Genomic DNA, 25,571 nt, shown 5'->3' on the forward strand with positions numbered 1-25,571 from the left:
GTTATATTTTGTTAATATTAAAGCCGAAATAGAAAAAATAAGCGGTAATAATTTATGTTATAATATATAAGGAGCAGCAGTTAGCGTGCCAACTTGGCACTTATCAGGTGAATCAAATTATTTACTTGGTAACACTATAATTAAAAAACCTATTGCCGTTCGGTTTCTGCGCGCGCATGTCTCGTTCCCTCGCAATCGCATAAATTTTCGAAGTCTGCGCTTCGTAGGATAATGGCTTCGATTACAAATTCGAAGCCCGCAGAAGTGAACGGTGAATGTCCGTGTTATTCAAGTAAAAGATATAAAATGGAAAATAACAATAAAGTGACTGTTGTCTTGGGTGCCCAGTGGGGTGATGAGGGAAAAGGAAAAGTGGTGGATCTTCTGGCTATGAACTCGGACATCGTGTGCCGCTGTCAGGTTATATTTACTGAAATAATACAATACTTTTCGTGTAAATTATATATTTAACAATTTAGTTGTATTATTTGCAGATCGATAAAAATACATAAGTGTATTGTCGTTCAAGAACTTGTATTAAAAATTATTAAAAACATTCTTTGAGGTTATAAAATTTTATAATACTAATGTTTTCTTTCATATTTGTTGAATAACAATCGAGGTTTTGTATGCCTATTATTATAGATGTCTCATTTTAAGATTCAAGTACACTTTTCTTTTAAGAAGATGTTGTATTGGCGATAGGCCAAATTGTTTGAAAATACGCTGCGCTTGTTTTTATTAAAACCGTACATTGTTATTCTAACTCGCGTAAAACAGCATACAATAAATACATATTTATTACGCAATAATCGTGCGCATTTCCCGCGAACGTTGCGTTTTTTAATCATGTGACCATGATTGGTGTGTGGCATAACGTTCTGAAACGCAAATAGATGTCATGAATAGTGGAGACGAATTGTGGATTATTGCCAAGGTCTGGGGCATTTATTGTTATGCTCGTTGCTTTAATATATTAAGTTTTTTGTCTTTTCTAAATAGTTTTCTAAATTTAAATTAAAATACAGGGTAACTGAATTATTTTCATAACAAAGGAATTGTACTTCCAGCTTCAATATTCGATTAATAAATTTAAAAGCAATGTTGATAAGAAATAGTTGTAAAATGTGTAACAGTGTCACTTGTTCCTGATAAAACCAATATAAACTAGTGAATATTGAACCCGAGAATCTTCCGAGTCATTATTATAACATTTCACTGGTTATAACTGGCCATTGATAATATATATATATTGTTATGCAACTGTTAAATGTTTTGAATATTTCATTAAAGTGATACCATGATATTGATTACCAGATTGTTAAGTTGAAATTACCAAAAAAAATTACTTATATTATTTTAATAGTAGACAAAAAATACATACTGTAAGTAAAAAAAAAATCGGTTTAAAAAAAAATGTGCATCAAACTGTTATTTTTTTAATTTAATAAAATGTTTGCACAAATATACAATACAATGTTATATGTATTTTTTTATAAGATAAGGTATATTTATGCAGTGTGACTCATTGTTAAACTTCAGATAAACTTTCAAGGCTTCATAATAGTTCAAAACAACTCTATCATAATGATCATGTTTCTTTTTAAATGAGAAAACCATTATTTGTAACGGCCATTAGTTAGGTAATTATTATTTCTTTTGTATAATTTGTTGAAAGATTTTCTCTTAATTTTATATTTATATTAAGATAACAATGTCGAATATAATTTGCTACAAAGATTAGTAACATTAGAAAAAAAATATTATCATATGTTATTTGTCTAGAAATGTAGATATTTTCTGAGACACAAGGATTCATTATCTTAATTGAGAGGTATGGCTGTAGATTTGCAAGGCTTCAAGTTATAGATCAGAGGCATTTCTCAGTAGCAGCTAATCTTAAGGAAGTTGGCAATATTATACTTGACAAAATGATATAGGTATAGGTTCTAAATCTGATCTCCTAATTGTTTATGACCATCTCTTTGGACTATGATATTTAATCACTGTAGTACATCCTGTGTAACTGACTACTTGGGTAGGCTCCGTTGCGAATCGTTACGGTAGCATGCGCAAGCGGTCACCTGATGCTCCCCGATGGGAACGCTGATTTTGGTATTTCGGCGCACTTAGCGTCGGCGTCCCTTTGTGTGCAGGAAACGCGTAAGCGTTTTTTTCCAGTGTCACCAAAAAAAAAGATATTCCTTGCGAATGAAATTCGATAACAGTATTATTATTATTTAAAGCAAACGTCTGGTACATTTGAGATTTGGTTTGATCATTCCTACCAAATATGTAAGGGAATTAAAATTATATTCAGGCATTTCGAGCAAATATCATATTATATGAACTCCCCGCCAATTATGACAGTGATACTATATAGCCTATTCCAATCGAAGTAGGAATAAAGATAAAAAAAGCCTTATATTTACGTATTTCATGGGATTTGCTATTAACTCAGCTATGTTGTGCACTACTAAGAGTTTTATCTTTAATATATCTTTATTTATAATACAACACTATTTCAGTTAACTACTTAAATTCACTTTAATTTTACTTCCGAAATTCCGATACCATTTTTGTCGTAAATCCGTAGTGAATATCGTAGATTAATCAAGCTCGAACTAAAGGTCACCCATAATATCGCGCCAATTTGCTGTCAAATGTTGTTTCTTCGACATTTTTTCCTTTTATGGTTGGAATAGAGTATAGTTCATACACTCATACAGAAGGAGTAGAGATAAACAATCCTTCTAATCACATATTTCATGCAATTTGATTATCTCCTAAACAGTTCTCGATTAATATATCTTTATTTATAATAAAATACTATTCTACATAACTATTTATATACACAAAGTTTTAATAACCACTTCGTCGACGTTCGAACCATCTTTTCACGAATCCATTATGAATAACATAAATATACATGTGGACCAATGATATCATGTCAATGCAAGGTCAAATTTGTTTATGTACCTACTCCGACCATTGGCTAGGCTAGTGTGTTATTTGTGTTATATAGTATAAAGGCGCAGGTTGACGATCATCAAAATACGACACGACTGTGTGGGAAATTAATAAAACTAAACTATTTTTTACCACAACAAAGTATTACAATATATATATTTAGGTAGTTTAGTTTGACTGGGAAATGGGCCACCTCATGTTAAGTGGTCACCGCTGCCCATAGACGTTGGTACTGTAAGAAAATCATTCTTCATATCACCAATGCGCCATAAACTTTCGGAATTAATATGTTATGTTTCTTATGTCTGTAGTTACACTGGCTTACTCACTCAAACTGAAACACAAAAATATTAAGTATTCTTTTTTGGCGGTAGAATATATTAGTGGGTGGTACCTACCCAGACGGGCTTGCACAAAGCCCGACCACCTAATATTGCATATTTCAAAAACAGTTATAAATTAAAAATCTAAATATAAAATAGTAGGTAACGAGATACAGCTGATGTGGTGCACTGGTGAAATTCTTAATGATTCTTATACAAAATCATCAGATGACTCCCTCGCTGCCATAGACACGTCCCGCTCGAGTGCCTGTATAAGGTCTCTATTCACAGAGCATGTCATGTAATGTCATATAATGTCGTTAAAATTGTAAATTTTTTTTACGGTTAGACATTTTTTTCTGATATAAATGTCCAGATAAAATTGTATTTGATAAATACTTGAGATAAATAGAACATTATATGGACTGATAACTTTCTAAGTGCTAATGGTAACATATATGTTAGTTTTTGTATATCTAGCTGTAAATCACATTATCATGACATGAAACGTATTTCACGTACAGTCATTTCGGGTAACTTTGAACTTGAGTGCACCTTTTAATGAAATGAAACAGACTGTTTGATAATTTTTTTCTAAGTTTTTTTTTGTAATTTTTCCTCCTTGAATGCGTATAATGGAACGACCAATAATATATTTACAAGTCTATGGTGAATAAATAATACGTACGTCAGATTTATTTCTATTTTTTTTTCTCCCCTACAACGGTAAAAAAATCGAATGTTGCAGCACCTAACAAAATATTAAAAAGAGCTGATGGAAATAGCTGATATATGACAGCTTATACATTTATTATTATTATATTATTATTATCCGCCTTAAAGCTATAAAAATAAGGCTTTTCGTCTCCAAAAATTGATGATTCAAAGTTACCCAAAATCATGATAACTTTGAACCCCGATTTGAGATTAAATTTTCGGAAGTTAATCATCCTTTTTATGATTTTTTTCTATTGTGTGTGATAAACAAGCTAATGTGAACACTAATTAAACTATAAAATTGCTGTGTACACATACAACTGTTACTGATAATATAAAATAAATCACAAAAAGTATTCAATGTTACCCGAATTGACGGTATCATGTATAGTCTTATTTAGTAGAAGGAAAACGCGAGCGAAGCCCCGCTTGAATTAGTATCGTATCTTCAGGTGTTAAGCATAAAAAAGTAAAGTACCAAATTGCATTAAATTGGGTTCAGTGATTTGGCCGTGAAAGAGCAAAAGACAGACAGACGTTCGTATTTACGGTATTGGTACAGATTACAATCAGCGTTGCAGAACTATCAATAGATTGTCTATCGATAGTTGATCTCGAAAGCTATTCAGGATATCGATAGTACTGTCGATAGTATCGTTTGATCAATACTATTGATAGTATCGATAGTATCGATGGTTTTGGACTATCGATAGTTTTGGTTAAAAGTATTAGTTTTTGCAATACTATCGATAGTATTGACACGTGACAATACTATCGATCGACTATTGATACTATCGCTAACATCTTAATATCGATAGTCTATCGATAGTCTATCCATAGTCTATCGATAGTCTATCGATAGTGGACTATCGATATGCAACACTGATTACAATAACGTACAATACGCTAACATTGCACTGGCTGTTTATGATTTTTCGTAAATTATTAACCGATACGACTCAACCATTGTACGATTATGGTATGGTATGGTATAGCAGAAACTTTCACGTAAGGGTCAACAACAAATGTCCTAAATGTCATATTAACTATTACGGTACCACATAAAATATACGCAAATGCAACGTCTATGCTAATCTATAGTATTATTATAAATACGAAAGTCTGTCTGTTGCTCTTTCACGGTCAAACAACAGAACTGAATTTGATGAAACTATGGAGGAAGCTTGAACTCCAAGGAAGGACGTAGGATACTTTTTTATGCTTTACACTTAACGACCAAACGACGAAAATTAATTTAATGATTTCAAAAATTGTTAAAATATAAAAAATATATATAACACAAAAGTCCCTAAAGATTCGAGCGTTATCCGAAAATTTTTAGACTTTTTATTGCTTCAAAGTAAAATTTAAATAGAAACACTGAAAGTAATAGAAGCTTGTTAAATGTTACATCGGTCGACCGGATGGGATGAGACACGAATAACAGGCAGTAACTGTTACAAATATCGATTACAAAAAATCATTATTAAGTTATTGTTACGAACGGGGTCCTTTTGGTTGGGATCTCTTTAGCTAGTACAACTGTTATTAGAAAAAAAAAGATTTCGTATGGAAAGTCTGATTTTTCTTTTTTCAATTTTGGACCCGTGTCTCTTTTGGAAAGTTGTTTACTTTCATGGTCTGAACCACCTATTTAAATTTGGCGGAAGGTTAAAAAATAACCCTGTAATGTTAAATAGGTACTTGAATATTGACCCGCCGTCGCGTTTCTACCCAATGTTTTATATGTCTAGTGCAATAAGGAATTTCACATATAATACACTTACACTATCTCATCACAGTTACAAGTATTTTAAAACGTTATTTTTTGGATATTTTTTTGGATTAACAAGATCAAGCTAACTTGTACAGAGTATAATGCGTTCATTTCTATTGTATGTCTTTCGTTCTTCAATATTTGATAACGTGACTAATCTAATCTATTATTCTATATTGAGATAATACAAGTATCATTTAAGATGAAGTGATACGTTTAGAAAAATAAAAGATTTCAAGTATTAATGTATATTAATTAAATCAATATAAAAAGATGTCAGATTATAAAACAAAAGGCAGATGGAACGCGTCGATAATTATAGTGAAGCAACAAAAGGGAATACAGAATTAAAATTAAGAGCGAAACGAACGTTTCTTTTCGTTAATACGTCAAAAGTGCGGTCACTTTAATTAATAATCTATCAACAAATTGTTAATTACACACACTACCTTGAATTGTGATTCGCTTTTGATTTTTTACTCCTTTTAGTTGCTTCATTATTATATTCGAGCGCTACATCTATCTGCCTTTAGCTTTATAATCGAATTTCAATATAAAATAAACTTTATTTTGGTAGGCTCTAACAAGTATATTTATATTTAAATCGTCATTGTATAGAATTAAAATGTCATATCAAATTTAGAGCAACTAATGGTTCGGAATTTCGTAATGTAAAATCTCTGAATCTGTTAGATCTTCTAACTCACTTAAAACCCTATTCATAATATCTTTCTCGAATATTAACTCCATACATATATATTTTCATCAAACAGCGATGAAGAATTGTGTTTGAATAAGTCCAAAACATCTGAGGAGAGTATGCCATCTACTTCCTTCATGCATTCGTCTTATAAAGTCACTTTTATTGAATAATCAAACTGATCCAGTGATTGCATAATCATGATTGTTAAATGAATGAATTTTCTTTTGAATGGACAATGGACGTGTTATAAATATATGCCACTTTAATCATTTCTCGTAGAATCTATGAAATATTTATAGTCTGTTCCAATCACAAGAGGAGTTAAAACAAATTAATAACTATATCATTAAATTAACACGATATTATTAGTGGAAATTTTGAATAATCAATAGAATTTATTATGGGTTCGGAAAATAATTGCGTTTTTAATGTATGCAAATATGATAGGCGTCTTTGGAAAAGAAATTAAAGTGGATATAAGTAGGTATGTTTAATAGTGTTGTATTATAAATAAAGATATATTAATTTGGAACTGTTTGTAACTTAACCCAGCAGTGAGAAATTTACAGGCTGTTATGGAATATGTAAATTGTGAGTGGGTGTTCCTCCACTTTCACGATTGGAAAAAGCTTATACGTTTGACAGTTCACTATAGGGCTATATGGGAGTTGGAGCTTCGCTGGATTTGGCTTTTAATACGTAATCTAGACTATGTATTAAATTGATTAAGCCATATGTAATCGTAATGGAAATCACCTTGCCCGAGACGGTTGATCGGATTAAAGTCATTACAGAAGATTAATTGCTATGAATTAGACGAGCGATGTACGTTTAGCTTTCGAATTGATAAGGTACCGATTTAGATCGATCTAATATCAAAACTTATGTAAATTATAACGCCAAGTCGTTAAAAAATATGATTTGGCAAAGTTATACGATACAGTACCTATGCCTTCTATGTTTGTCAATTGATTTTCTAGTGTGTTACCGATGTTTTATTGTAAATAACAGTAAAACAAAAAAAAAATGTTTGAAACATGCAATAGTATACTTTTTCTTCAAATTTTCTATAATGGTCACGGGTAATATTAATTACATTAAACTTTTATTTAAAAAAGTGACTGTAGTTTTTATTTATATCATATGGGCAGCTCGTACTGGAAAACAAAAAAAAATATATATTTTCCAAATTCCAAGTTTTTCATTCGGATTCCAAAGTCGAACGCAACGAACATAAAAAATTTAAAATATATACAACCAAAATTGATAACCTCGTTTTTTGCGATATCGCGTGACAGAAGTACCTATAAATTTTACATCGAATTCTTTAACTTTAATATTTAACATATCGAAACTTCACTCTAAATCATTCTTATAATTTCTAACTTTTGAAATTTTTCATAGTTTATGTATACAGGTGAAACGGGCTATCAAGGTTACCTAAACATTAAAATATTCTTTTCTCACCGCGAAAATTGGAAAAATTTAAGTCATTATAAATGGTATACTACGTCATAATCAAAATGTAAGTAAAACTACTCTCCAAGGTTCATTAGAATCCGTTAAGCCGTTTCTATTAATAAGATTACTTCTTATTGCTACTTTGATAACGCTTTCAGAGAATTGATTTAGAAATCCAGAAGTATTGATATTGTCGTAGCAATCTTTAAGTGCAATTGCACAACGACTTGTTATAATATTGTCTATAAAGAATGAACTAGTTAAATTGTGTTGTGTTTCGAAATCTCTATAAAGAAATATCGACACAGAGAAATCACAAACAGATGTCTAATTTCAAGGTTTTTGTTTCGTTTCTGATTCGATATCTAGTTTATTATTAGCGTTGTTTTTTCAACTCTTCGTGGTTATGGTTCAAATACCGCGCCAATATGAAATTATTCTATAGAAATTTTGACGATATTTTGAGACCAACATATTATGAAACGTTGGGTGTGAAAATTTCCTGACTTAAAAAGGTTTAATCATGTCGCGTGTTTCGGTTTCAAACACCATTATTTTTTTTGTAATTATAGGATATGTGTAAAAGGTAAAAGCAATTATTTTGGTATCTAAAATTGTTGATTTATATCGTAGGTTTTTTTTTTTAAATCAAACTCGAGTGTTTTCATAAAAGTTCATGTTACTTAGAATTAAATCACTTACATATAAAAAATGCTAATGCTAATTCGAATCCATAGGCTTTTTTTTATGTAAACGGTATTATGTCTGTTTACAATAGTTATATTATAACACAAATAAATTTTACGACGCATGACGCAGTATTCATTCTGCCAACGAACATTAACGCATGTCAATCTAGGGGAATCCCGAAATAATAGTTGTCAGTTACAGTCAAAATTGACGGTGTAAATTAATATATTTTTTTTATTAAATATAAAAAAAATCATGATTTTAGATTAAATTCAATAACAAGTCGATATATCATTTAAATACTATCCATCCAAATCTATGTATGTACAGATAATAAGTAAGGCTTTTTAAGAATTCATGCAGAAAATGCTTTCGTTTGTCTTGTTAGCGGTAAAGAAAAAAAAAATAATTCTACTGGAAAAAGAAAAACAAAAAACAGTTGACTTTTTCCCAAAATTACGGGGAGATTTTGAATCGTTCCTTTATTAAATTTTTAATATTTTTTTTCAGGGAGGAAACAATGCTGGCCACACCGTTGTGGTAGATGGAAAGGAGTTTGACTTCCATCTGCTTCCTAGCGGTATTATCAATACGAAATGTACTTCAGTTATAGGTAAGATAGAAATATATATAAATATATAATACGAATACGAATTATGGTTAATGAAAAATACTTGGGAGTAACAGCTTAAATTAAATGTAATGATACCATCATTTCGGAATGCACACCATCATAGACAATGGCGCTGTAAGAAATATTAACCATTCCTTACATCGCCAATGCGCCACCAACTTTGGGAACGATGAGGTGTGCTCCCTGTGCCTGTAGTTACACTGGCTCACTCATCCTTCAAACCGGAACACAACAATACTGGATATTTCGGTTTGGCGGTAGAATATTTGCCAGCGGATGGTACATATCCAGACGGGCTAGCACATAGTACTAACACCAAGTTTCGATTGAATTTTCATAGGAACAGAATTAATTTCCACATTTGTTTAACAAAAGTGAAGTAGGGGTTAGTATACTATATGAACAGAACCAACAAATGTAACCAGTTAGCCAGCCATTAATCAATGGCATATAATGGTAATTTCTGCCCATTAGCACTTACATTTTAAGGCGTAATGACTATCGTGAGACATTTTCTCGTATTTGAAATTATATAGATTTAATAATATAAAACAAATTGTTATTCCGTAACTGCGAAACGATTTAAGGGTTAAGGAACCTACCAAGGTGTCCCTGTGTTTATTCCTCTCGACCGATGCGAAGACACATATTGTTTATTTTTCTTAAGTCATCTTGCAATTGGAATAGACTTTTGTTTATTTATTTGATTTGATAAAAGGTAGTTCTGCTGTTTCAATCATAAATAAAGTATATCATTCAGCACAAGATTATATAATACTTATAATATATAACCAATACTTGTTGATTCTCAGGCAGGATACATTACATGATTATAATAAAAATACATTTATATATAATATATAATTTTATATTTTAAATGTTGAAAAAGAGTAACTACTGAGTTCCTTGCCGATTCTTCTCGATAGAATCTACATTCCGAACCGGTGATAGCTTCACTTAATATAGTTTGTTAAATGACGATTCAAAAGTGCTTGTAAAAGCCTACTCGAATAAAGTATATTTTGATTTTGAGAAACCGTCAACTCCAATTTTACCCCCTCAAGGGGTGAATTAAAAGAAAGAAACCTTTATCCTTCCCTGGGAATCAAACTATCTCCATACCAAATATAATATAAATCTATTCAGCTGTTTAAACATCAAGAGGCAACAGACAGACTTTCGCGTTTATAACATTACTATAGATTCATTATATTCATAAAAAATGTCCGTGATGATTCGCAAATGGAAACGAAATTTTATAGTAATTTGGTCCAATTTGAAAATAATATTAAAGGTCACCATCACACGACATAAGACAGTACCAAGACACGACAAGCACCGTATCAACGTAACGTCTGATCGTTAAACTAATCATGTCGTCCGAATTAATAGCAAGTCTTACTTTGTTTTACGATGTTCGTTTTCATTCGTTTTTCAAAAATATTTGTTAAAAAATCGTGAATATTCTTCGTGTTCGGTAACGTTTCCGAACCTTTTAAATTCGCGACGACACGCAATGATAAAACCGTTTGCGTGAATTGTATGTTTGTTAGTTTAATTATTTTTAATGAAATGAAATGGAGGATTACGCGTGTAATATTTCAGGGAAGTTTCCTTAATGATGAACGCTTCTGTCGCCGCTTTCTTTTCAGTTAATGTATATTATTTTCCGAATTATTAGGTTTTTTAATTATCCATATATTTTATGCGACCAATATTTAATAAAGGAATTTGAATATCAGGTAACTTTTTAAAGTCGATGACGGCCCATGATCGACTTCGTTGCGATTCGGCGTGCTTGTTACAGAATAGATTTGCTGATCTGTTGTTGAATATACTGATAATTTAAATATAACAGAAAGTACAATAATAATTTGGATACGGCAAATATATTTTATAATAGATTTTAAAATTAATTTTGTATGTACTAAATCCGAGATGGCTCAGTGGTTAGAACGCGTACATCTTAACCGATGATTTCGGGTTCAAACCCAGGCAGGCACCACTGAATTTACATGTGCTTAATTTGTGTATATAATTCATCTCGTGTTCGGCAGTGAAGGAAAACATCGTGAGGAAACCTGCATGTGTCTAATTTCAACGAAATTCTGCCACATGTGTATTCCACCAACCCGCATTGGACCAGCGTGGTGGAACAAGCTCCAAACCTTCTTCTCAAAAGAAGAGGAGGCCTTAGCCCAGCAGTGGGAAATTTACAGGCTGTTAATGTAATGTACTAAATCAAAGAACTTTCCACTAGATTATAATGAAAACAATATTTTTTCTGTACGTGACGATATTATTTTTTATTAATTAGGTAACGGCGTGGTCATTCACCTGCCGGGGCTGTTCGAGGAGCTGAAGAAGAACGAGCTCAAGGGAATGAAAGGATGGGAGAAACGGCTCATCATCTCCGACAGAGCGCACATAGTATTCGACTTCCATCAGCAGGTAATTAATTTTCTATATACAATAATATTATTCCGATGGAAATTTTAAAACGGATGGTCTATCTTTTATTCATTTTGTTAACAGGATTTCTCCTGGAAACTCTGTTGAATATTTCAGGCACACCGATCCCCGCATAGTGTATATTTTATTAAATGGGTTTATTTAGTATAATGGTTTCATGATTTTTTTTCACAATGAATATAATATTAATTAAGGTTATTAAAATGAAAATATACTTTATTTAAGTTGGCTTTTACAACGTAAAGTTACCAGCAGTTCGGAATGTAGATTCTACCGAGAGGACCGGCAAGAAACACAGTAAAATAATAGTTATTTTAAAAGCCTTAAAAATTTTGGACTTTTGGATACGTTAAATGTAATTCTAAATATGAAAGTGTTTGCTTAGATATAAATATTATAATAATATTTATATAATATATAAATATTATATTAATATTTTAAATAACTTTTCAAAGTTCTCCAATCATATCACCGAATAGCTTAGATAATATAACAAGTTTAATTAGTTATTAACTAAACAATACCGTGAGATATATAAACAGTTTTTAAATAAACAATTGATATTCAAATGTGAATTCTATATCAACAACATTAAGGATTAAAATGTGTAAAACTGTTTTTATTAATACTGAAGTTGAATAAACATCCTCGAAGCTATTTCAGCGTGTATTGAAGTCGTGAACTTAATAATTACGTGCTGACGTTATTCTTAGTTGTATGTATAATATCATACGCTCGTCCGCCAACCAATGCCATAAAAAAAAATGTTATTAAAGGGATTTTTAAATTGTCATCATAACAACGTGTTATAATACAAAGTCCTGTAGCGTCTCTATTTAAACGCGATCGACTAAAAACGCTTGGATATATCGATTGTCGTTAACTAGCTGTGCCTGCGACTTCGAGTACGTTTTTTTTTTTTTACAAAAAAGTTATTGTTGTAGCCTAAGTTAGTCCTTATTACATCAGCTGTCTGCCAGTGAAAGTCCCGTCAAAATCGGTCCAGCCGTTCCAGAGATTAGCCGGAACAAACAGACAGACAGACAAAAATTGAAAAAATAAATAAATTGTTTTGGTGTTATTTTAACATTACAAACAGACACTCCAATTTTATTATGTGTATAGATATAGATTAGACAATTAGTTAAGGTTTGGGTTAATTGATCAATAATTACTGATGATGTCGAAGACCTCCGTGGTCGAGTAGTGTGTACACCGGTTTTCATGGATACGCCACTCCGAGGTCCCGGGTTCGATTTCCGGCCGAGTCGATGTAGAAAATTCATGTTCAGAAATGTTCATTAGTTTTCTGTGTTGTCCTGGGTCTGGGTGTATGTGGTACCGTCGTTACTTCTGATTTTCCATAACACAAGTGCTTTAGCTACTTACATTGGGATCAGAGTTATGTATGTTATGTTGTCCAATATTTATTTATGTCGGAAAATTCATGAAAATATGTAGTTATATTTGTTAGACTCTTAACAACGTTTTATGTAGACCCCACCGTGCTAAGCCGGCCGGGACGGGTACCTAGTATTAATTAATTTTCCCTGGTGATAGGGTGCAAGCCCGTCTGGGTAGGTTACTCATAAGATATTTTACCATAAACATAACATAATCAGCCTGTAAATTTCCCACTGCTGGGCTAAGGCCTCCTCTCCCGTTGAGGAGAAGGTATGGAGCATATTCCACCACGCTGCTCCAATGCGGGTTGGTGGAATACACATGTGGCAGAATTTCGTTGAAATTACACACATGCAGGTTTCCTCACGATGTTTTCCTTCACCGCCGAGCACGAGATGAATTATAAACACAAATTAAGCACATGAAAATTGAGTGGTGCCTGCCTGGGTTTGAACCCGAAATCATCGGTTATGATGCACGCGTTCTAACCACTGGGCCATCTCGGCTCATCATATATATATGATGGATATTTTACCGCAAAACAGCAATACTTAGTACTGTTGTCTTCCGATTTGAAGGGTGAGTGAGCCAGTGTAACTACAGACACAAGGGACATAACATCTCATATGTAAGGAATGCTTTTTATTTTTTACAGCGTCAATGTCTATGGGCGGTGGTGGCCACTTACCACCAGGTGGGCCATTTGCCGGTCCGCCTGCCTATTACCTAAATTAGTTAATATATAATTTTAAGATTATATTTTTAATATTTATATATCAGTTTCATTGTTTTTGTTTAATAACCGTGTTATCCTAAAGCGTCAGAGATTATTAGTTCAATGTACTGTTGTGTTAGTTTGTATGTATTTTCGGTTCAATATATTTTAATTTCGACGTTAATTTTAAGTATAGTAAAATATATACATTTCGACGTTGATTTTAATTATAATGAAATAATTCCAGTCCAGTGGTTATAACGCGTGCATCTTTACCGATGATTGCGTGTTCAATCCTAGGCGAGCACCACTGAATTTCCATGTGCTTAATTCTGTTTATTATTTATCTCGTGCTCGGTGGTGAATGAAAACGTCGCGAAGAAATCTGCATGTGTCTAATTTCAATAAAATTTCGTCACATATGTATCCATCAAACTCCATTAGAGCAGCGTGACTTTCCTCAACGGGAGAGGAGGCCTTAGCTCAGTAGTGAGTCATTTATGGGCTCTAAGTTGACATATAGATTTAGAAATATACTATGCTATACGAAATACGGTCTTATTAATTATGTGCGATTACGTAAAGACCTATACTAATATATTCAATATAAATTCTAATTTCGATTAATGTCTCATTACAGGTGGATGGTCTCCAAGAAGCCGAGAAGGGGAAGAACTCGCTCGGTACGACTAAGAAGGGCATCGGCCCGACGTACTCGTCGAAAGCCACTCGTAACGGTATCAGAATAGGCGATCTACTCGGCGACTACAGTATTTTTGAGGATAAGTAAGTTAATTTCAAACTTTTATTAAAAGTTTTACACAGTGACAGGAGAGCTGGTTAATTTTTAGCCAAGGAAATACTGCAAGCATTCTTGACACACAGGTCCGCCTCACGGCTTTACACGGATACAATAAAGGTCTATATAAAACTTTTAGATCGCAAAACAACTGTAGAAAGAAAAATTCTCGTTTTTTCCGCTTAGGAAGGGTGAGATTCTCGACTTTTCTATGCTATAATTTGCATGCATCATCATCGTATAATTACTCTATTGATGAAAACCGCATTAAAATCCATTGCTTAGTTTAAAAGATCGCGTATAGGCGGCGCAAAGCGACTTCGTTTTATACTACGTAGAGATTGTGTGCCCCTAGCTCTCGTGGAAGCTTACACTCTCTAAAGGTTACCTACATTAGATCTCTTTCGAGCGTTCAAATAGCCTTGACATAGAACAAAAGGTGACCGCGTTTTGTTGTTCTTGTACGGTTGTCACGGTTTTCTCTTCGTGTACAATTAAGTGTTAATAGATTATTGATAAATCTTTAACAGAGTCTATGGCTCTAAGAGTTACACGACTAAAGCTGATTTCAATGGCAGGAGAAACGATAAAAATCCACTTTGATCTTGAATTGATATAACATCTAGTAAAATCTTTGGATTTGTGAAATGTTATCGAATTTTTTGAAATTGAATTAGGATTGCAGTAATTAAGTTAAGTTATATATTGAAGGTTGTTAGGTAGTGCTTAATATAGCAGAGCTACGAGTAAATCAAATAGAATCTCACTATTGATATTGTTAATGCGAAAGTTTCCCTGAACGGATGTTTGTTATTCAATCACGCCAGTACGGGTAACGGGTCTCTAAATTAGCACAGATATATATTATAATATTATAGTATATAGTAAAGCACAGCTGATATAACCTAACGCACCTAGTAAGCCCCCCCCCCCAGATAAATTTATAACTAGTATAATATAGACAATATACGGTTACAGTATACATTAAAGTCTATACAATTTAAAATAGAAATAATATTTGTCTTAGTTTTATAGAAATGTATGAAAACACTATCTAAAATCACTCATCCTATTAACGGAACGTAATGATAACAATAGTTTATTTACAAGCGACGATTTAGATTGACTTTATTTACTAAACACTAGAGTTTTATCTTTTAATTATCGACATGTTCATCTGCTATTGATTTTAACAGAAGTTATATGACGATTATATATATCCTTATATTATTATATGTATGAACCTATATGGAGTTTCGAAGCAAAAGAAATAAAACAACGACCCGATTTTATTGTCTTGGTGTACGTGACGGCTACGTTACACTTCCGTACGACATACTAGAGTGCGTGTACTTAGTGGCTAACTGATGGACCATATCTTTTTCGTCGCGTTCTCTCTCAGCTTTGACCGTCTGTCAAGACATATAAATAATCAAAGATTATGTCATTTATTTTTGTAGCTCTGAATTTTTGACATGCTTAGTGCAGAATTGGGGCATTTTTTCGTTGCGCTTTCAACTTTTCAACAAATACGGGTCGATGATATAATCTCCTAAAACAATGACCAAAGTCGGAAAACTATTCTTTAAAGATCCTACGCAGACAATAGATATTTTCGATATACTTTTAAAACGCTTGGAGTGTGCGTATTGTATAAACGTCACACTATCGAATTACACGAAATATAAATAAATGCGAAATTCCTAGAAAGTAAACTAATCTTCGTAAGAAAAAAAGTAAGTTAATTCGTGAGCACTCTTCAACTTTGAATAATTATTAACAGGCACAACATAAAATAACTTACGTTCTTGATATAACACGTATGTAAGAAATATAGGCATCATTTTAATTAACACATTTATCTGGTATTTAATCTATTGCCATAGACTACGTAACATGCAGATCTGCCAAAATTTTCAAATCAAAAACTAATGTCATTACAGCAGCTCGTGGTCAATGTTAGGAGCAATAAACTTAATTCGGTTGTGTTGGATATCCCGTTTCAACGGAATATGAGAGTGAAATGTAGTGCGTTTGTGTTTGCGCACGTAACTGTGCACTATAATATTTCCTGTGCAGTTAATTAGTCTTCCTTAAAAATGGTCAACGTAATTTGAATCAGTAAGAGCATCATCACCAGCTTACCAAATGAAAGTCATGTTATAGTTTAAAAAATCCCTGGAAAATAATCATATTATTAAACATCAGCTATCCTTGATTTCAGATTCCGAACATTAGCAGCGAACTACAAGAGAATGTTTCCGTCTCTCGAGCTGGACATCGAGACCGAACTGGCCAGGTACGGCGACTACGCGGCTAAGATACGGCCCATGGTCAGGGATACAGTATTGTATCTTCACACCGAAATAAAGAATGGCAAGAAAGTTTTAGTCGAAGGTGCCAATGCCGCCATGTTGGATATTGATTTCGGTGAGTACTTGTAAGAGTCTACTTGAATTCATTAAAAGGAAAATAAGGATGGCACAATAAATATAATATCTTCGTATATCTATTATTAAACGATATCAAATATTATTCGAGTAAAATTTGCTTAGTGCGTCTTGTATTTTAGCACTCATTTTGGTAATTTCTACAGTTTATTGTATCGTATAAATAAATATAATACATAAAGCTTCTGCTAACGGTACTTGCAGTAATAAGTTCTGACAACGTATGGTAGCGACAATAAATACTGCTATGGATATTGTCGTGGATATATTCGAGTTTGTAAGAATCATTAACCGTCAATTATTACATAACTTGTCTTATATTTCAGGCACCTACCCCTACGTGACGTCATCGAATTGCAGTATCGGTGGAGTGTGTACGGGTCTCGGTCTTCCGCCCAATCTAATTGGCGACGTACTCGGAGTGGTCAAGGCTTACACCACTCGGGTTGGAGATGGACCATTCCCTACAGAATTGCATGATGTTCGTATATGTGTTTTTATTTCTCACAAACTGTATCTAATATAGATTTATTTCTAAAGCTAGAATGATTCTGTATTATGCATCGTCTGTCACTACTATAATTGTTGAAAGGAGCGAATGTATTATAGTTATTTTTTCAAAGTACAAAAACAGAAAGAATACTATCAATCATAGATTATAATCTTGGTAAACATTGGTAAAGGCATTCTAAAAAATGGTATAATATGTCATCTATGATGCACTAAAGTAACGGTTACGATTTCCTCGCGATTTTTTGATGATGAATTACAAACAAATAAAGCACATAGAAATTGAGTGGCGCGCGCTGCAAGCGTTCCAACCACGGCCTCATTCTCTACGTCCGGCAAGCGTGACACTAAACGGTGTATATAACACTCCTAGCGTTCTGCTCGCAGGAGACGGGCGAGCTGCTGCAGTCGCGCGGGCACGAGGTGGGCGTGACTACGCGGCGCGTGCGGCGCTGCGGCTGGCTCGACCTCGTCGTCGTGCGCTACACCGCCACCGTCAACGGGTACACCTCGTGAGTACCGCCTGCTGACTACTCTGCGCGTAACCCGTAGGCCGGACCGCGACGAACTGCTATGTCAATATCAACTTTTTCTGGAATGATATTCGTTCTTTGCGGCCGGACTCGACGGCTAGCCACACCTATTCAGGAGATATTATAACGTGTGTGTATTTGCAAACACTCAATTCCCGAACTATCATAGGAGACGACCAAAGAGTTAACATAAGACTTCGAAATGTACACTATATACATATAACAGAACGAGCCAACGTGACTGTTATCGTGAAGAAAATGAAATTCATGCTTGTCACGTTATTAAACTACAATCCTTTATCAGTATCGGTTGTAAATTATTTTTACGGTAATTATATAAATCGTTTTTTGTCCTTTTACAGATTATGTCTAACGAAACTCGACATTTTGGACACATTGAAAGAAATCAAAGTCGGTGTCGCGTACAAATTGAACGGAAAGAAAATTGATTACTTCCCTTCTTCGATGGCCGAATTGAGTAATGTTGAGGTACAGTAATTGTTTAATCAACGTTAATATTTCAATTATTAGGTAACGACGAGGAAATGTTTAATGATAAAGGCCTCTGAAAAAGATTCGGAAGTTTTCAGATTAAGCATATGTACTGTTCGAAGGCTAGTTAGATTTTTATCGGAGACATGTATATATGCAGTATCATTAATTGGACTGCATTGGACAGTGATGTTCCAAGGGTTGTTGTTGTGCAGTGAAAAACATCGAAAGACCCGCTTACGCACCATTATAATGGTACTTACATTCTTTTGTTATATAATGTAGGTAGAATACATGACACTGCCGGGCTGGGCGTGCAGTACTGAGGATGTCAGAGAGATGTCTAAATTACCGGAAGCGGCGAGTAACTACGTCAGAACCATTGAAGACTTCCTACAGATACCGGGTAAGATTACATTTAAAGATATTTAAAAAAAAAATGGTACATAATACATTTTTACACTAAATATTATTGTCACTGTCGCTTAAGTAGAATTATTGGTATCATGTATTTTTTCACATATATGCATTCAGACTGACGAATTGGGATGGTCGGCAAAATAATGTCGTTTTTTGAGTTTTTTTTTTACCTATTGATATGACAATATTATAATTATTAACCTCACACTTTTTGACACTGTTGATGGCATATAAATTGTGAAAGTTACGGGACATTTGTCCATATACCAAACAGAAAAAAAATATTAAGATATACTTGATTTTAAAATATTGTGTACCATTATAATGTATTGAAATTTTATTTTCAGTGAAATACATCGGTGTGGGACAAGGTCGGGAGTCGATCATCAACGCGAATTAAAAGCGGAACCATTCGCGTGGTTTAGAAAATTGTTGTGTTTCGTCACGTCTGTAGCAGATCTCTCGTCTTTCAGGAGCGTTTGACTATTTCATATTATTTTAAATATATATTACAAGTATACTTTAAATAATTACATCGTTCTGTCATAATTGTTATGAAACCAGATAGAGAACGCCTTTACGGGCCTTTAAACGATAAGCTAAATATAATTGTTATGTTATTGTTGTATTGAGTGGAGATTCTTGCCAGACGATTTTTATCATTCCCTCGCCCCTTGCAATAAACAGTATAAAATATATACTATCACTGATAACTTGTTATCGAAAGGATGATCATAATTATATTAATTCCATTTGCTGACTAAAACCTAATTTAAAATGTTATGCGTTATATTCGGGTGAGATGATATATAGAAATTATTTAAAAGTAAAAAATGATTAAAATTGTATCCACTCATACTAACAAGTTAAATAAGTTAAACAAGTTAAATAAGTGGTTGATGCTGTGAATAGCTCTCAATTAATATTTGAACTAAAGTACATTCCACGAAACGAGCTCCTAAAGGAAATTACCCTTGCGCGCCTTCATTGGTCAATCTATTTCGTAGGATTGTTTATTGTGCCGGATTCGTCTCGCTTAACTCTAGCCGCGCGCATCGACCAATGAGGTGCGAGTATTATGTTCCTTTGGAGTTCGACTCGTGAAATGAACAATAAATATATTTAATGTATAAATAGTCAAACGCTCAATAAATGTTATATTAAATCGTCAATTTTTCGATTATTTCGAAAAACAAATGCCGTTTTAGATAAAGAAAACATAGATGCCGATTTTACTATCACGTAGAAGCAGTATTTTATATTTTAAAACAAACATGCAACGCAAGAACAATTGTTTAGGATATCGTAAATATATCGCATATTATATGCAATATACAATGTTTCAATAGAACTTGTAAGACTTACAAAATAAACGTACGTGACAGTTGTCAGTTAATAGTTGACAATATCTGTGTTTAAAATTCGTCAACGAGTCAACAAAACTACTTTCTACCTACATTTTATGTATATTTTTGTTGATAACTTCATTAAGTATAAAAGTGCATCTCAAAATTTCTTTGGTCTGGTACTAAAAGGACTAAAGTAGATTTTCGGGTAAAAGGTTAATAAACCACATTTTATGACATGCCACATAAAAAAATAATTCATTTATTTTTCCTAAAACATAATTCATTTATTTTTCCTAAAACATAATTCATTTATTTTTCCTAAAACATGAATGTGTTTTCCTAAAACACAAAAAGAAATATATTATGTTGACCGTTTTAGAACCAGGCCACGTAATTATTTCGGTTTTATATTGAAATTTATCGAGGAATGAATGATAAAAATCGTTCGCCAGATATTATTGAGTATTCCTCGATAAATGACGTTAGTAAAAACTGAATGTTTATTAATAACATTAAACGTATACTATAAAGTATTCAAAAGTAATTATAATTAAAATTTATTTTTATATTAAATCAATATCGTTATATTTTGTATTTCTACAAGTTCTATAGAAATAAATAATATACACATAATCATTTTAGACAAATTTATGTTAAAGGGCCTTGTCCAGTCTTCATTGAAAAAAATCTTGCTTTTACTTTATATGCGTTACTTTAACCAGCCTCGTCTTAAGCACAACAAGCGCCCGGGTGCAAGCTGTGTTCTGGCGATCTCCCCTTCACAAAATATTTTTAAGTTACCTATTGGGTCGCTTCACCAATGGTTCAAGACTATTATCGGCGCGGCGCAGCCCAATACGCTTCGCCTGTGTTTTTTTGCAACCCCTGATTAAGACGGGCCTGAAATTAATTAATATTTATGTCGACAATAATAAAAAAACATCTTCCCTTAAAATTCCATTCAATAGATCTTCCACAAAGTCTGTGCGCTACCAAATCAATATGTATCTCATTAGTTTAGAAATTACTAATTCTTTCATTATCAATTCCTATTAATCTATTTTCATACCAAAAAAGTCCATGCCAACATAATATTTGCACACGCACCGACGAAAAATGTTTTCAGAGGACTATTTTTTTTTAATTATCTTTATAAAAAAAAGACATCGCTATTGTTATGTCACCATAGATAGAAAATACGGCCAAGAAAAATTAAATAAAAAAGCATGTCATTGTTATTTGAAATTATGGCTTCCACTTTAATTTTAAACACATAGACAATATAAGTTAAGTAATTAAATCACGAAAATAATTATTGGTGCTTCATATAAAGTAATACACAGTAAGAAAATAATTGGTATGATATTTAACCGCGAACAAGTTCAAATGCTGGAGTTTTTTATGATATGTGGCTGGCATGGTTCCTAATAACTGTTTTTATATAAACAAACCGACTGTTGACGGTCCTTATTCAAATATAGTATTCAATAATTATATTAAATTCAAATAAGCCTTCGGTATTTGAAGTATTTTAAATAACACAAAGGTGGTATTAGAATTTTACGAGATAAATATTAAATAATAACAAACTTAGAGATAATAATACCGAGCACAAACATTCAAACAGATGTTTGTAGTTATTTAACCATAGTTATCGTTTGTGCTTATCTTGATACTAATTCCGTTTCTAAATACATTTAAAGAACTAGAATGATTTATAATTTAAACAAAATAGATACATATTAAAACAGAATTTATTTAAAAAAACTTTATATTCAAAAGATATGGCATGGATATATTAAATAAAGGTAATTTCGACCACAAGCTATACTATTTAGTATAATTATTAATGGTTTGTATTTTTATCGAGCTAACTTAAGATAGTAATATTTCTCAAACTCTCTATCAAAAATACTTCGCTTCGCCTTGCACTTAAATATCCAGCTAGTGATTTCGGGCATCTTATATGTTTAAATTCAATCATGTGTAGTTCTTTAAATGTGTTTATTATTTTTGAGTTAAATCTATTTGTTTTATATTCAAGTAACGTGTTGAGAATCATTTTGTTATAATTATATATATATTTTTTTCTACTTTTTTTTGTTTTAAATAACATCGATCATGTTTTAGATTAATTATATTATAATTCTTTATATCTTACGACGCTTATGAACATAAGACATTTTTAACAATTGATTTTTATATATTATTTCCCATTCCAAAGATCTTTTTGAAGAAAAAAAAAACGTACTTACTGTATTGAAAAATCAATGTCGCTTTTAAATTGATTGACTTGTGTTTTATGTGATATCTGTATTTCTAATGTAAATACTTCAATGGTTACTATTATGCCAATAAATAATGGTTTATTCTTTTATGTATGTATTTTATTTCGAGAACTTTTATGCAACACCTGTTCTTTTTTTTTTTTTTTATTTTGCTTTAGGTACGAAGACCTGTATTTGTGCCATCTTATACCAATGCACCAGTCACCATCATATCTTAGATATTACCTCGCTTGTGATGTAATGGCACTGTTTTTTGAAATTTCATAATTTTACTTTAATATACGAATTTCACCAAAATCGGTTTAGCAGTTTCTGGATATGGTACATTTATATGATGATCTAGCTACTTTTGATTTTATTTATGTATAATTTGTAATAAAATACATGTATAGGTACCTATTTTTTTATTTTATCATTTTGATAATCTAGTCACATTTGACTTCTACTTGACATCTAAAGATCATTTTAAACAGCAACAGCATTTGTTAATTTTTAACTCATTCTTGGGATCTGATAAATGGACGAAGTTTAATAAACATGAGGTCATAAATAAAAAAAAAATAGTAATATTTGTGACTACAAAGGAAAACCCTCTATGGGGATTATGTTTAAAATTTAAAGTGGCTTTCCCGTGTGTCATTGAACCGAAAATGTAAGTCATGACATTAACAACAGTAACATTCGAAAGTAATTAGTCATTAGACGTCACGCCTCCATCTGTCAGATTCCAGTATGATGTCTGTTCATATAGAACCAAAAAAAACGATTCGTATTTATTGAAGATAGTAGAATCGTCTACGAGGCGTCATTCAAAAGCTACTATTACCTCTGATTAGGCTATGAATGGATTGTAGGGTAACTGTATGAAGATAACAGATAAATAAAAACTTCAATTATTCACGAAATACGAATAGTTTTTTTGAGTGTAAGACTTAAATATATTTTTGAGACATATCATATCATCTTATTGATAAATAATAAGAAAAACTTAATTTAATAATTCGGTGGCTAATTTAAATATAAAATAAATCAGTAAAACATAGCAGACATAATTTTAACGAGATTACAAGTATAATGTAACTCAAATAAAATATATTTAGATTTATTAAATTTTGCATAATCTTGATGAATACAATGTTTAATTAATCCATCAATCGCTGACGGATTATAAGAATTCAAAAACTTATTTACAATAATCGCTTTGTATCCGAAGTCAAGAAGTCTAAACATCGTCATTAGCAATATGATTATGAGAAACTAAAACACATGAAATTACATTATAAAATAAATTCAACAAAATTTTTTCAATGTTTTATGATAATACATATAGGTCATTATTTGTGATTGTTTTTTCCAGTACATACCTGTAAATTACCTATGTAAGGCTAACTGGATATTAAGTTACAATTCCTTAATATGTAAACAAAATAATGAATTCGATAGGCGAGTTTATTCGACAGACTACCTTATCAAATTAATGATTCAATTCATACAAAATGTTATTTTAAATGCAAAATATAAAATACTTTTTTATATATGTACATCCCGTACACCGTCAAGCTGTCTTTGTAGCAATGAATCATTGTCACAGAAAAATTCTATGTATCCATATCAATTATAAACTAAATGCAAAGTATGACAATTATTATTCAAAAGATTATTAAACTAATAATTTGAAATCTGAAATAAAATAACCATATGACACTTGATGAACGTCTCAGACTATAAAACAAAAGACGGATGCGAGTACACGGATCATTGAAGTGCAGCAACAAATGCAATTATTATTAAAGACATTTTTAGTTTTGTTTGAACTTCGTACTATTGAAATGAGCTATAGATAAGATATTTATTTAAAACTTATATTAACTCAATAATATATTTTTGTAATCATAGACAATGACTTGAGAAATAGCCTCACTAAATATATAATTTTATAGAAAAACACGAAGTCACTATGCGATTAAAACTTGCCTCTCTTTGTGAACATGTGACTGTCAAGGGCACAGTATTCAGAGACGAAAGCTTAGACAATCAGAATTCTTGAAACAGTAATATTTACTCGCAATCGCTTTAACTCTTGTACTAAACAGCTCAATAGACGATACTTAGTCTATGATCCATGTTTGCTTTGTCTATGCTTGTAAAAATATTTATACAATCAAAAATTGTATATAATTCAGGGTGCCTAGTGCGAGATTTTTTACTTATCGAATCAATGTATCAGTATCTTATGGAATCAAAACAGCGCCAACCAGTTACAAAAATTGGAATCACAATTTATAAATTACTTCGCTATTAACAAACATTGAACATCGACTTACAAGTACGCGCGCTAATTTTGACACATTAAAGAGTAAAAATTACGTTAACACGATGTTGTTATACGAGTAAATTTGTAAAACTCGCACTAGGCATACAGTTGTTTTATATGCGTCCAATCAAGTCATTGTTGAAATCATTATAACTAGACCCTGTGAGATTGGAATAAGCGAAGCATCTGCGGTATAGGAACATCAAGCCTTAAATGCATCGGGAAGTTGAAAAGATACATGTGATTTATGTCAAAAATAACTTGAACACAAACTATTTCTTTTGATATACACAAACATGAACATGAATAAACCACTACATAAACAAATAGGTTACATCGATAAAGATATTTTAACGATATTTCACATTTACATAGTCTAGTTAGATCTATAGGGTAGATATTTTTTTTATTTCCTAAAAACATCTATATTTATTTATTACAACATCGATTAACAAAACACTTTTTGCTATTTTAACAATTGATTACAACTCTTTTATAATGGGAAATGTAGTCACATATTAGAGAAGTATTAAGCTATATTATAAGCAAA

The 25,571-nt window shown here is 32.1% G+C and overlaps 1 protein-coding gene across 1 annotated transcript; it reads left to right on the forward strand.

The window, feature by feature from the left end:
* Positions 1–127: 127 nt before the first annotated feature.
* Positions 128–20,339, forward strand: LOC113399435 (adenylosuccinate synthetase). The gene is made up of 10 exons (XM_026638577.2): positions 128–420; positions 9,152–9,254; positions 11,593–11,726; positions 14,507–14,652; positions 16,890–17,095; positions 17,442–17,596; positions 18,013–18,137; positions 18,521–18,647; positions 18,936–19,056; positions 19,418–20,339. The coding sequence occupies exons 1-10, from the start codon at positions 232–234 to the stop codon at positions 19,468–19,470; spliced, it is 1,359 nt and encodes a 452-aa protein (XP_026494362.1). The 5' UTR covers positions 128–231; the 3' UTR covers positions 19,471–20,339.
* Positions 20,340–25,571: the final 5,232 nt, after the last annotated feature.

This window comes from Vanessa tameamea, chromosome 19 (genome assembly GCF_037043105.1).
Source record: "Vanessa tameamea isolate UH-Manoa-2023 chromosome 19, ilVanTame1 primary haplotype, whole genome shotgun sequence".
Taxonomy (NCBI): Eukaryota; Metazoa; Arthropoda; class Insecta; order Lepidoptera; family Nymphalidae; genus Vanessa; species Vanessa tameamea.